At 33.5% G+C, this 15490-nt stretch overlaps 1 protein-coding gene across 1 annotated transcript in view; it reads right to left on the bottom strand.

The window, feature by feature from the left end:
• MAN1 (LEM domain-containing inner nuclear membrane protein MAN1) overlaps window positions 1–15490 on the bottom strand; it is a 121272-nt gene that overhangs the window by 47478 nt on the left and 58304 nt on the right. Inside the window, exon 8 of the mRNA XM_085824915.1 lies at window positions 1334–1435. Coding sequence (XP_085681041.1) covers window positions 1334–1435 — 102 coding nt within the window. The remainder of the gene's footprint in view (window positions 1–1333; window positions 1436–15490) is intronic.

Genomic DNA, 15490 nt, shown 5'->3' with positions numbered 1-15490 from the left:
GACACAAAATAATCCATTTTCTTTGCACGAAATATCCTTCTATTTTAGAACATTCAAAATGTCTTGACAAATGTCCAGCACAATACTCATCCAAAAATATTGCGCTGGCTGTCGACGAACCATGTTTAATGGATGGAAAGTAGCCACACACATTCGTTATTGCATTTATTGGCCGTGAGAAGAACAAGTTGGTACAACAGATATAGTTTGGCACTCGCAGGTGCCCTCTTGCAGTGAACAAAATCAAAATTTACATAAGGCACGAACAATACGTTTCACTTCAAGTGCAATTTTAATTACAATTAAACTTTTAAAAATTCCAGAAACTTCTATAAAATAAACTTGAAAAATTTCTCACATTTTTTAATTTATTAATTTTTTTAAAAAATTCATTTTTACAAGGTATTTAAATTAAATATTTATGAGCTATTTTGGTACCTGAGTATTAGATGGCATCTAACAACAGCAAATCAATCAGCTATCAACAAGCTACTGACACCTTTTCATGCTGAAATACATTTTTGATGTCAGCAGATTGATTACACAGGTAATTATTATTATTATTATTATTATCATTTCTGAACTGTATCCCTGCCAATCGAACTTAGAGCTGCATGAACAGATTATTAATCTCTGCAGCTTATTTCCATCCCTTCATGAACTCTTATTAAATAAGGTGGGTAACATCATTTAAATTAATTTGTAATTCTTATACTTCATCATCATCAGGTGTCAACATTACATTTATACTGACATCTTCTATCATGCACAATTTTACTGAATGAGCATTAGGTAACACTCATGATTTTTTTGGCAAAATACCACATGGCTGGAAATAATGGCCTATTTCTATTTTATTTTTCAGGAAATCATCCAGTCAATGCTCAGTGCAAAACACAATAAAAATTAACATTAGACGAACAAAACTACTGTGGAAACTTTTAGCTGGAAAAGAATTACATCCCTCCCCAAAAAAATATGTGCAATGCAATTCTCAGACTTGCTCTTATGGCTTTGAAAATGATATTGAAATAAATATATAGAGAAGGTATGAACCTCATCCTCTTCCAAAAAACAGCAATAAAAATTTCATTTCATCTTCTCTCCTCCCTTTTTGGAGTTTTTAGAGATTCTGCAAGAGGAATATTAACACTTCATGAGTGGTATTACTGCCAGCATCATCAGCAGGCACAGGCTAATAGGCAGGTACTACTATTTTCAAACTCTTCATTAAGAGCATTTTTAAACATTTAAGTGGAGGTCATTAAAAAAAATCAATTATTGATCACTTTTATGAATACTTTAAAAATATAAAATGAAAACAAATACAAACCAATAACTTTTTCAACCATTTCATAAAACATCTTTTCTTGTAATTCTCTTCTTCTTTTCCAGAAAGTCAAACCATAATATGCTACAACTAATGCAAGTATACCTATTAAATGTACACAATTACAAATTAGAAAATAGGATTACAACTAATAATAACATGATTATCACAGATTAATATTTTAAAATAATATAATGTTAATAAATAAAAAAAAAACAGTTACATTAATCTTGAAAAGAATTGTATTTAAAAAATTACACAACTACAGTGAATCCTCTTTAAGACTACAAATACAGATAATTCTGATTGTTTGTCATCTTAGAGAAGAAAATGATCAGCAGCCACAATTTTGGATTTGCATAATGAATTTATTCTATTGTAATATGTTAAAGAGAGTTCCCTAGAAGTGCAGCTATATATCAGTTTATTAATTATGTTATGTTAATAAAATTACAAATTAAGTACAAAAAAAAATGTTAGTAAATGATTTATTTTATAAAACATCAACCAGAAAATTTTGCCTGTAGGGAAAGTGAAAGAAAACAATACATTTTCATACTTTTTTTTTACCCAGCATGTGGTCTGGCATTATCATGATAAATATGTTTTCTATTGAACATTTGCTGGCCTCTTTATTTTGACTGCTTTGTTAAAATCGTCCATTTGGTAAAGTATTTATCTGAATGGAGCTTTTCCTTAGGTTTCAAAAGCTCGAAATATACTAGTCCTTAGACATGCCTCTATATATATAGCATTCTCTAATTCAGGCTCAAACTTGATTTAAAGGTGGAGGGGCAGGCTGTCTGGGAACCACATTATGCTCCTTTCCTAATAATGTTTTGAAGATAATCATCCATTTTGATCCCCAAATATCGTCTGGTCCAAAAAGGTCTCATTTTTGTTCCGAGCAAGATGTGCATATGATAACTTGATCATGCAATTTTTGCTCATTTAATTCCCGAGGCACCCATCTGGAATACATAAAGACCAATCCTACTTTCCAAATATGGTCCAAAAAAGTTTGCTGAGTTGAAACAAGCTTTTCCTTGCTGAGTTGAAATAAGCTTTTTCTTGTTGAGTTGAAACAAGCTTTTCTACAATTTCCATGTTGTCAAAAAAGGATCTTGCTCTATCATGGTCTCGACAATATTATCAATTGGTCAAAGAGGGCTGCTCAAAGCATGGCTTATCATTAAGGTTGAAATCCCCAACTTCAAATTTTTTAAACCATATTCTACACATTCTATATGAAACTGCAGTGTTGCCATGTAATTTTTGCAAATCTTCTAGTTTTAAAAAACTTATGTGACTAAAATTTTTGTGTTATGTGATTTTGTGAAATTTTTGCTATACCGTCATATCCTTGTGTCCCCTTTTATTTTGCGGCTTTAAAATTTGTTAACATACTATTACAAATTTTGTATCTGAGTAAATAATTTTAGATAAATTATTATTATTATTATTATTTTTTTTTTTTTTTGTGTGTGTGTGTGTGTGTGTGTGTGTGTATGTAATGTAATATGAAAATATTCTGTTGGCTAGTTTGGAAAGCTATCACCAAGCTGTCGACGGTTTTGGCAACTAAATTTATTGCCAAATTTCAGACACAAATTTGGCCAGAAATCACCAAACTTGGTGATCACTTGGAGACATTTTGGTCTAGATTTCAAAGCTCTATCTGGCACGTTGGAGCTGCGCTTTGGCAAGAAGTGTTTAAAAGACTAAATCAGCAGGCTTCAGTTATCTTGCCAACAAAAGCTCATGGAAATACTACAGGAGCTCACCACGGATGCTGAAAGCCTGTCTGTATTTTATCGATGGCATCTGGCATCCTGCAATACAGAAAGTCCTCAGAAAGGAAAACATTAAGAATTTAAAAAGCGGCTTAGTGTATGCCATGAAATTTGAGGTAGCCCAGCAAACAACTTGTAGAAATCAATGCCCAATCATAGCTGCTGAAATCCAGAAGATAGTAGATCAAATGACTGCTCATCTAGACCATTTAAAGAGGCAAGACAGTGCCTTTATACATAATAGGAGTGACAAGAAACCAACCCTATAGTGAGGAACAGCAATGCCGAAGGCCACACATGAAGTTACTGCAGAACACCTCAAGACACAGAAAATAATAGCACTCCATAGAAAACATGTAGGAAATAAATTAATGCAATCTTGCGGGATAGGCTGCCAGATAATGAGTCCCATTTTAAAGCACTTCAGATTTCTGCTGTGTGTAGCGGTAGTAATGGAATTTTCCTCATGTGACATATGAATGTATTTCCTTGTAATGTGACGATCGATACTGGAGACAATGTTAGCATCATTTGGAAAGATTTAGCTCAATAGTTGAAAGGTAAACTCATTTGGATGCTACAATGCATTACACTCCAGAATGTGTCTGGTGATAAAATCAAAATTGATGGAAAGTTAAATGTTAACATCATGTTTGGAAGTGCCGCCTAACACCACACGACATATGTGGCAGATATTACAGATTCTTGCATACTCAAGATTGAACTTTCTAAGAAAATATTATTTTTCCTTGGACTTTAAAAATAACGAACTGAATTCTGCCTCTGAGGACATAACTATTCTTCATAAGAAAGGATCATCACATGGAAATAGTGATGCACTGTCTAGAAGACCCTGCCCAGAAAGCAGCTGATTTTGTTCTAGGGTTGAAGCGAAATACAAGCTGCTAAATTTGGTCTCACAACAAGTTAAAACTTCAACATTGTATGATGAAGAGCCAGGAAGTGACGAAGAAGTCAGGAAAGACCAGATGGCAGACGATGACATTAAACCTATAACTGACTTAATGGGGTCTTCAAACAGGAAACCTACCTGCAGGACATTTCGATCTATAGTTCTGTGACAAAACAATACTGAGCTCTCTGGAATTTACTCCATATTCGAAATGGTATTTTGTACCATAAGATTGAATCAGATGATGAACTGGCTTTCAGACGGCTGCTGACACATCTAAAATCTCAGATCCCAGCTTTCCTTAAAGAATTACAAAGCAGTCCAATAGGAGGCCACTTCAGAATAACAAAGACTTTGTACAGGGTTCGAAAGCACTTCTACTGGAGTAATGGAAGGAATGATGTGCAAAAGTGATGTTAACCTTGCAATGTCTGTGCAGGTCAGAAAGGACCTAAGAAATGCAGCTGAAAGAAGCTGCAACATTACAATGTACGAGTTACTTTTGAATGTATCGCCTTCGATATCCTGGGACCGCTGCTAAGAGCTGCTGATGGCAACAAATACATCCTCGTTATCATTGATTACTTCATCAAGTGGGCTGAAGCGTATCATATTCCTGATCAAGAGCTGTCATGACAGCAGATGAAATAATATAGCATTGGATTTCTATGTTCAGAGTATATCTTCCTCTGCAAATGTACTCAGCATAGACAAAACCCAAACGACACATTCACATTCCTTATCAGAAAGCATGGCAGAGAAGCTTAATTAAACTATCCTTAACAATCTCTCGTTGGTGGTTTCCTGAAACCAGCAGGATTGGGACCAGACATTCTCACTGTCCCTATTGGCCTATTGAAGTGCTTTTCACAAGACAATCGGCTATTCTCCATCTGAGGCCTTCTTCAGCCTTGCGATCTCATTTTTGGTCACCCTCTGGATGCGTCTTCATCAAATGAGGAGTATATTAAAGACCTCCAGGCACAGTTTGAAGTGATGCAAAATTTTGCACGAAAGTGAGTCAACTTGGTGACAGAGATGATAAAGACCCAATACAATATGAGAGCTACAGGACATTGATTCAATGACGGTGAAAAGGTGTGGTCCTCCTATTCAACGGAAAAGACTCTCTCCTAAACTACAGTCCCCTTGGGACAGTCTTTACACAGTCCTAAGCAAGCTGAATGACACTGTAGTTCAGATCTGTTAAGTAAATTTTAAACCTAAAGTCATTCATGATGACAGTCTTACTGGATACTATAGCCATAATGTGTAGTCCCCGTGGTGTATATAATGTTAATATTATACTAAGACTATGGTCCTATTGTATATAAATTTTTAAATTCATGCATTAAGTTATTAATTTAGTATTTTATTTGTTTTATGTTATTTACTGAAATTATTGTTTTAGTATTACACTGAATTTCCGTAGTTGTAAGTCCAGGCTGTCCAGGGATTGTATTGTCCAGGATGGGCAGTTCTTGAGAAGGGAACAATGTTACACATTTTGTATCTAAGCAAATAATTTTAGTGAAATTACAGTACTTTTTTTTTTTTTTTTTTTTTGTATAATATAACATGAAAATCTTAAGAGGCGATGCTTTGCCAGAAAAGTAAGAATACATGGGCAAGTCTATTTAATATTGAGTAAAATGCTATCTTGCTAGTTTGTCAAGAAATCGCCAAACTTGGTAATATTTTGGTCTAATCCCTGTATCACCATAATATGTATTGTAATTGAATAACTGTGATTGAGCCTCTATATTAGCTGTAACCACATCCAGCCCTCATATGTTTTCCAGTAATTTCGAGAAGTACTAGAGATTTCTCGGCGGCTTAGGGAAAACTATATAAGACCAGAGAGAGCATCAGTTTCTCAGTTGTTAGTTTGGAGCGACTAAGGAACCTTTTAGATGCCCTTTTCACTGCATTGTGTTCAGCATTCTTTGTAGTCTGAAATGTAATTATTGATTGTACTCTGTGATAATGTGAAGCGCTATATGAGTATTTTTGCAGAAAGTTCCAGAACTGTGAAGTATTTCTTTGGTAAAATAAAATTTATCCAGCTATTATCAATTCTGTGTGCATTCAATCTATCATAAACCTGTATGAATGCAAAAATATTGTAAAATTCTTATATATTAAAATAATGTATCTACTAAAATTAATTTACAATAATAGTAAAAACAAGTAAAAACAATTTAACTAGGCTTAAATTAGAAGTTGGCATCTGGCAGTCCTGAGATCATACAGGTGCAGTTTTCAGCATCAGTTGCTGATGTTTTCATGTGTTTCACTAATTGTTTTGCTTAATCTTTAAAGTTTGCCAATAAGCAATACAACTGCAGAAAGGGTACATTCAAGTGTCACTCTGACCAAAACTAAACATTGATATAGAATATGTTAGGAGCTTCTAAATTCCATGCTCCAAATGAAGTTGTCATTGGAACAAAAAGAAATCTGCTGTATTTACTTCGTGCACTGTGGAAAAAAAAGTGGGAGAGTTCTATATCTCCCGCTCTACTGGATTGATTGACGAAACTTAAATTGCGTTTTTCATGTCTCGAAAGCGTAACTTACAATATGTATTAGATTTATATATAGCGTTGTTCTAATATAGGTATTTTGATACAAAATTAGACTTTATCTGAAATGATGTGCCATTTTTTTTCCATATTTTGATTCCATGACTGACATTATGCCAATCTGCCAAGTTTTGTAAAAATCGCGCGAGTGTTAATTGAATGCGATACAGTCAAAAGTCTTTAATTCGGACTCGTCGGGACTTCGGCGATTCCGGATTATCGATTTTTCCAGATTATAGATCATCAGTTTAAATCTAATAGTATGGCATGCGGAAATTAGAAAATTAAAAATATGAAACCGTAATTTATGAAATAAAGAGCAATTATGATGTAAAGGGTATCAAAATTTACAAAAAAAAAGCTTAATATTTATTTGTTTACTTTATTAAACATTTCTTTCAACGCGCGCATGAGTAAAGCATACATTACACATAGTCGAAATTAGGAAATTGCAGCCAGAAAACTATTTGATGTGTACTCGTGATATTTATAATGACGAGGAATTTGATTTAAATCATATCAAAGATGGAATAAATTGAGATGAAATACTACATTTGGTTAGGAATTATAAGCTGAATAAAATAAAAAATCTGCCCTGAAGATAAGGATAGTGCTGACAGATCAACTTCCAGTTCATGGCGTGCAGCGACGCCCCCCCCCCCCAGCGTGAAATTGATAAACAGATTTCAGAATGGTTAGAGAAACAAAGGATATGCCTTTATCCATTTTTTGCAGTAATTCCACTTTTTGTTTGATGGACATCGAAACATACTTTTGCTTTGTAGATCCTTTGGCAGCTCCAGCATCAGAAATTCTATTTGACATAATCGAAAGTTTAAGCTTACTTTTACAAAATTGCTCTAACAGTCTGCAAAAAATAATAAGCCGAATCCAATTCGAAGATTAAGGCACAACGCAATCTGCAACATTAACTGAATTAGATAATTTTAGCTTAGCTTATACCATCTGTTAAACATTAAATGCGCATTTGTAAACGTATTTTGCGCATGCGCACACACATATTCGCAACCGTAAAGGTCTTACACGCATGCGTCAACGCGAGCTTTGAGGTCCGGATGATAGATCATTCCAGATTATGGGTGTCCGGATTAACGACTTTTGAATGTATATATTTATTAATATTTCTTTTTTTTATTGAACTTACTTGATTCCTTCTCCCAGAATTTGAAATTTAGGCTTAATCCAAATATAATTTGCACATTTTTTATGATTTATTTTTAAAATTTGTATTTTTAAATATTTTTTGCAAATTTTTTGAAAAACATATAAATTTTTTAACATCATTTTAAAGTAGATGTATTTCTAGGCAGACCAGCAAAAAATTAGAGTTTTTTATTGTATTAAAATTTTCTAAGATATAGATGAATTTACATATTGCAGCGTTTTGAAATTTGGCATCTTTTTTGGAGTGAAAATAACACCAAAAAATAATATGCACTTTGTTAAAATTATTTGTAAGTATGAACAATGACTTTTTTCCCACTCGTCTACAAGGGAAAAAAGAAAAGGAAAATAGGTTGCTATAAATTATGAAGTTCGCCAAGAAAAAAATATGCCAAGATAAATTTTGAATTTCTCCGTAAATTTCACACCAAATTTTACAAAGTTTCATATTTAGGCATAATTAAGATTGTAGAATCGAATCATGGAAAAAACTTCACAAAAAGGCTGATTTTGTGTCAAAATACTTATGTTAGAGTAATGCTATATCCGAAGTTTCACTTTTGAGACATGAAAAACATAATTTGAATTTCGTCAATTGACCCAGTAGAACGGGAGATATAGAACTGCCCCCCCTTTTTTTTTTGGCGCAGTATACCTCAGCACCCATGCATACCTACAGCACAGGTACTTATAAAAAGAAACAAATGAGGATAACAGACCACGAAAAATGAACAGGATGATGAGGAGCTATTAAATTCATTTTTCTTTTAAATAACTGTAAAATAAAAAATGTGCATTTTTACATGATTTTTTCCCCTTCTAAGCATTAGAAAATTAATCAAGTATGTTATGATAGTATGTTCTATATTTTATTTTAATTCAACTACTAGTCAATTTATTTTAAGATGAAGAGAAATTTTATAAGAATAAATTATAGATGAAAACAAAATTGAATAATTCGATGCGAAAGATGAATTTTTCAATGTTACTACATAACAATATCTTCATTATGTAGAGGAATTATAGATACCTTTGATGCAACCACTTATGAAAATGGTCTGTACTAATGATGACATTAATTTACATTAGCTCTATAAAATGGCTGTTTCTATAGATAATCAAAATTATCTGGAATAATGAATCTTAGAGAGTATTCACTGTGTTTGTTCTATAATATATTTTATTTCAAATGGTAGATTAATTTTAAAATAAAATATTTTTAGAACTGATACATAATGTCAAATAAAGCAAAATAAAGGAAAACTGAGTTAAAATTTTGGAAGTTAAAAAAAATTTACTATTAAACGCAAAGGACAGCTTTTACTTATTTATTTAGCATATATGTTAGTAATATTTCTCTTTTTCCCATAAAAAATTCTGCTTAAGTATTTGAATTATAGATGACATATGCAATTTCAAAAAATAATACTAAAAATATTATTTAAAAAAACAATGTATACTCACAGAGTAAAGACTGCACTGTATGTATTTTGGCCAATCCATAAAACCAATAATAATAAAAGGAAAAGAATTGCAAAACATTGTAAAACAGAGTTATGCACCTTAACACTAATATTAATTTTTATTATAATTTTTATTAATATTAAGGATTTTATTGCTTTAAAAATTTTGATTTAAAGTCAGTCCCTCCCCCAAAATTCTATGCTGATAAGGATGTAATTTGTAGCCTGAGCCATATATTGGGTACTCAAGCAGAGAAAGAAATGAAATTTATTCTCCTGATTATAATATTGCTCAGAATTAAACAATCAAAATGACTTGAAAACCACAGCAAAATCAGTTTTCTAAATCACAACACCAAGAAATTTAACAAGGAAAGTACAGGGATTTGATTAGCAATCAGAATATGATAAAGTTAAATAAATCAACCAAGAAGAATGAAAAATTCACTGAAAAGCAGTAGAAAAATGAGCTGCCATCTATAAAAATTTAGCACAAAAACACTAACATTCCAAACATGAGAAAGCACTTAGCAATGAATATAAACAAATTCATTTCAAAATAAAAACATTAATTAAGTGAGAATTAATTAAAAGAGTGTGGTTTTAAAATTTTGCACAAACTGAGATACATATTTAAAATGACTAAGAATCAACTTACAGCCTGTAACTTAGGGAACCAATAGAGACTGAATTTGTGATGACATCAGAAGTCATGTAAGCATACATAACTGCAACGTCAACAAAATCACTGTGATCTCTAACGTCAAGTGCTACTTTTTTAGCCTTCTCCTGCTACTTTAGTTGAAAAATTTTTGGCAACACTACACCTATTACAAAAACTGTAACTAAATTTCGACATGCTTCTGTGGCATTTTTTCTTAGATGGAACTCATACAAAATACAGTGTCATAAATGCACTTTATCAGTAGCCATGTATACATGATTGTGTCTCACTTAATAATGATAGGAAACACTTTTGTTTCAGTTAATATAGAGGACAGCAGATGTTTATAAATGCAGTAACAGAAAACACAGGCATATATGTCTCAAATCAACAACTGCATGCAAGTTGAAACTTGAAATAAAATTACCGGACATAACTTTTCACTAAACCTTATATTATGCAACATACTATACCCATGTATTTTAAAAGCAATGCAATTACTTGTCAAAATAACTGCACAACTTTTATAATGCCTTAATTTTCAAAATACAAAAGCTATAATTAGCAAACAAGATCACATATCCAAGATAACTGGTTCAGAATATTGTCCAAAAATTATTATAAAAACATAACTTTCATTTATGTATACAGGCTGCTTGAAAAGTTTTAAAACTGGTTCTTTTATTCCAAACTGGAAGACTCAAGTCTTTTAATTTTTATTATTTTTAATATCTCAAAGTAAAGCTTTTGTCAAAAAATTGCACTTTTTTACAGTCAACAATTAAAAAAAGTGAAACAGTCTAAATTGTGGCATCTCTTTTACCACTTTAGACACTGCATTTCTGGCTTTCTAATTTGAAGAGAACTTCTTTCCATTCACACTGATGAGAACAAAGTCACCTAATACTAAGTACTGGCTATATGGAGGGTACTCTGATGCTTCCTACTGATATCAGCCAGTGCCATATATATTTACATTAACATAAAGTCAAGTAGTTATTCTGGAGGAGGGGCAGGAAACACATTTTCTTGAGCAAATCTTGTCTCTCTTCCTCGTGGCTCCAACATCCAGTCTTTCCATTTGCATGGTAACAAAGCTACTTCTAAGAGGCTTGCTCTAAGTTGATATGCACATTTGAAGGAACTACAGTCTGACAAGAATAATGTCTCATAACCTGACCAGAAATTGGGCTTCGATGAGGATTGTTTGAATGAGTTATTCTATGCAGATTCACACCAAATGATAAGGGGCACACATGAGCAAACAAATGTCATCAGACAACTGCATTCCATGGGGAAGGTATGAAAATTTGATAAGTAGGTTGTTCACAAACTGTGAATAGGTAACCATCTGAAGATTCTTCCTCACTTGTCAATAACATTAATCCTTTTTGTTCTGAATTACCTAGGGAGATGAAAAATAGTGCCTCTATGTCAATATCAGACACATGAAATAATGGCTCAGGCTAAACTAGACGAAAACAACAAGCATGGAAAATAGCTGTTTACATACAGGTGGTTATCAAAATAATGGAAACACCTGTGAATAAAAGTAACATATATGTTTCATTAGCAATAAAATATAATCCTAGCTATTTTTTTTTAATATAAGGAGTATATATCATAGTAGCATGAGGTAGCTCCAGTGAAATTGTATACATATATCTTAGATTTCTGTCAAGAAGGTAAAGGTAAAAGAGAGTAAAAGGTAAGAAAGTCAAGAGAATAAAAGGTCAGACCTCACAGAGTTTCAAAGAGGTCATATTGTAGGAGCAGAACTAGCTGGAGCAACTGTGACTGAAACATCCAAGCTATTAGGCATTTCTAAAGATACAGTGTCCACAGTCATGACAGTGTACACACAGCGCAGCAAGAGAAGCTCAGCAAAGCAAAATAGTGGACGGAAAGAGAAGCTGAGTGAAAGAGACTGACGAGTATTGAAGCGGATTGTAATGTCTAAAAATGAAACAACTGCAGCCAAAGTGACTACAGAGCTCAATCAGCATGTGGATTCTCCAATGTCAATAAGTACAGTTAGGAGGCATTTTCAAAAACAGAATATTTAGGGCAGAGCAGCAATTCCCAAGCCACGCATGTTCATGCTAAACGTCATCTACGGGGTGCCACAACCACAAAACCTGGTCGATTCATAAGTAGAAGACTATTATGTGGTCAAATGTATCACCTTTCACACTTTTCCCTACAACAGAAAGGGTGTATGTTTGGAGGACACCTGCAGAAATGTATAATCGTGATTGTCTCTCTCCAACTATCAAGCATGGAGGTGGATCCATCATGCTATGGGCAGCCGTGTCATGGTTTTCTACTGGCCCAATTGCAACCTTGTAAGGAAGGATAACTGGGAAGAAGTACAAAGAAGTTTTAGCTGGCCAGGTCCATCCTATGATGCAAACTTTGCTTCACGCAAGGGATGAAATTTTCCAGGATGATAACGCTCCTATTCATGCAGAGAGACTTGTCCAATTTTGGTTTAATTGATTGGTTTAATGAACATGAGGATGAAGTGAAACATCTACCTTGGCCTGCACAGTCCACTGACCTCAATAGAATGGAACCATTATGGTCTATTTTAGAGCGTTCAATCCGGAATCGATATACTCCACCAGCAACTCTCCATGAACTTTCACAGTATCTCCTTGAAGAATGGTACAATATTTCTCTACACACTATTCAGCACTTGTATGATTCGATTCCCATGTGAATTCAAACTGTATTACATGCTAAAAGCGTCATACACCATATTAATAAAGAATACCTTATAAATCTAAAATATTTCCAATATTTTGACAACCACCTGTATAACACATTGCTGCCCATCCAGTGGGGCCGAAAAGGTATCATTCACTTTTAACTGATCCCCATGAATGTGACAATAATCCCTGCACTATGATGTGAATAAGTGTGTTGATTTCAGGCAAAATGCTATAACATGATTCTTGAGGTTCAGTGGCCAGATTAACTTTACAGTTGATGAAAATGGTCCTCCAGGTACTGAGAATAAAGATCTTAAAACATCCAGCCTATTATCATAGACTCTGTGCCTTCAGATTACCATCTATTAAATGCATTATGCAGCCAATCCTTCCCTGACAACATATGTGACACTGAACACTTAATCAGACAATTTCTTTGCTCAGATATTAGCAAATTTTTACTACAAAGAATCAAATAGCATTTCCAACAGCAGCTAATAGTTAGGATCAAGTAATGTTCTGGAATTAGTGATTTCTTTGATTCACTGAAAGTGAATGAATGGAATGATAAGGCAGAACTTTGGATACCAACCTAAAAAAATTAATTAGCTACTAATTTTTTTAACTTCATTCATCGATTCGAACAAGATAAAAAGAAAACACAGTACTAAGCATATTTTTAAAGAGCTAATAAATTAATTTACACAGACTTTTCCCACATTCAGGCACTGAAGGTGCTATATTTAGATGTAGCTTGAATAATTGCTAATAAATATTGGGTTTTAACGAAAGTTTCCTGCATCCGCAAATATCATCTGTGCAAACAGTTCCTGTTGGCATGTTTAATCATGTTTTGCCAAATGATTTTTGGCATTAGAAAGAAAGAGACTTGCTTTAGAACATTGTGATGTTAAAATTTGTAAAAAATATCGTTATCAATAAAAAAAGAGGGGTCTGAAATGCAACTATCACGCTATCAGATTAGACCTATCATTTACTTCCAGTTCTGTTGCAAAAAGTCTGCTATGGAATGTCACCAAATCATGCATATCAGTTTATGTACTTATGTTGTACCATATGTGTGTGTGTATGTGTGTGTATTTAATTATGGCAAAGCACACTAGGGCTATCTGCCTAAGGGGAGGGATGCCTTTCGTGGAGGACTTTCTAAGGGAAACTGGCTCGTATACACGTTACACATGGGGAAAACCACGAAAACGCCCATGCAGCCAGCCCGTTCGCGGGATTCGAACCTCGGACCGAACTACCAGTGTTCAGCGACTTTACCGCTCGGCCGCTGGTGGGCTGTTGTACCATATGACACTGTGAAGGTTTGGTACTAAAAGTTCAAAAACAAGGACTATGAATTCAAGAAGCAGAGTGCTCTGGTCAGCCCGCCTGTGAGAATTTGTGGAAAAAGATCAATATGCACTCATTTGAGACTTGCTAAAGAATTAGACGTTAGTGCCATGTATATTAGTGCACTAAGCATCCCATAAACTTGACGTACTGAATGCCGCATGAGCTGACTCAAGCAGATAAGGACAGGCGTGTTTGGGATTGCACTAACCGACTCGAATGTGAGCGCAAGGACAAAATTCTAGACTGGATCACTACTTGTGATGAAAATTTGATTTACTTCAAAAACGCAGGCCAAAAAGGGGGTAGGTCTGCACCTGGTGAGTCATCGCAATGCACAGTTTGAATAACAAAAAAATCGTGCTTTGTATCTGTGGGATAGGCATGGTATTATCCACAAAGAGTATTTGAAAAAAGGTAAAACCCTTGACAGTACGATATACAACAAGATGCTAGTCCATGTTGATGCTGCTTTTTCAAGGAAAAACATTGAACTGAGTTCTGGTGCAAAAAGGTACTGTTCGAATAAGACAATGCGAGACCACATGTGTCTGAATTCACCAGCTTGACTCTGTATGAACTCGAATGAGATCTTTTGCCACACCCTCCACACAGTCCCCACACCATTCCTTCGGACTTCTACCTTTTTTCACACCTGCAGCTACATCTTGCTGGTGCTATCTTCCATTCTGCAGAGAATGTCCGAAATGAGGTTGATCTGTTTTTGGACTCACGGCCACCAAGTTTCTGGGCCAAAGGCTTTGAAAACTACCAAAATGTTGGCAGAAAATCATAGATTAGGGTGATGATTACTATATGCACTAAAGGTGCTTTCATGGTCTTTTTCCCTAACTTTTAAGAATGTTTTTTGGCAGAAAACTTTCGTTACAACCAGATAGATATGACTTGTCTATTAAAAGTAGCATTTCTTTAACAATTAAGACTACCCTTTTTGACTTTTTCTTTTCAATAAGAAATTTTTGTAAATTTGACTATATACATTAATCTGTCAATCTTATTATTTTGTTAGTCAGTGTCAATAAAAACAGTTTAACTTAGTACACTATGCATTTTGCTTTATGTAGATAAACACTTTTCTTTGGTTAATTTTACTGTACAATAAAAGTATAATAAAAATGTATAATAAAATATAGTTTATAATAAAAATGAAAGAGAGTTTATGTGTTTAGTACAGAAACTAATTTATTATTTTAGTACAGGTATTCATTTCATTATTTTACTTGATTAAATAAGCTGACACAAATAAGTAATTAAATTATTTTTAAAATTTTTTTTTACCCAATTAAGTTGTTTCATTAAATTAAAAAAAGATTATGTGTATAATTTTTATAGAAATAAAATATGACAAATCACAAAACAATCTCCTTATCTATTATAATCTTACTATATAAACAAATAAGTATTTGGCTTACAGGAATATGATATGCATATTATCTGAATTATTTTTAATACCCAAATGTGTT

Source organism: Stegodyphus dumicola, chromosome 10 (assembly GCF_044657685.1).
Source record: "Stegodyphus dumicola isolate Sdum_Otavi_A_Nest chromosome 10, ASM4465768v1".
Lineage (NCBI taxonomy): Eukaryota > Metazoa > Arthropoda > Arachnida > Araneae > Eresidae > Stegodyphus > Stegodyphus dumicola.
This window is presented reverse-complemented; position numbering and strand designations above follow the sequence as displayed.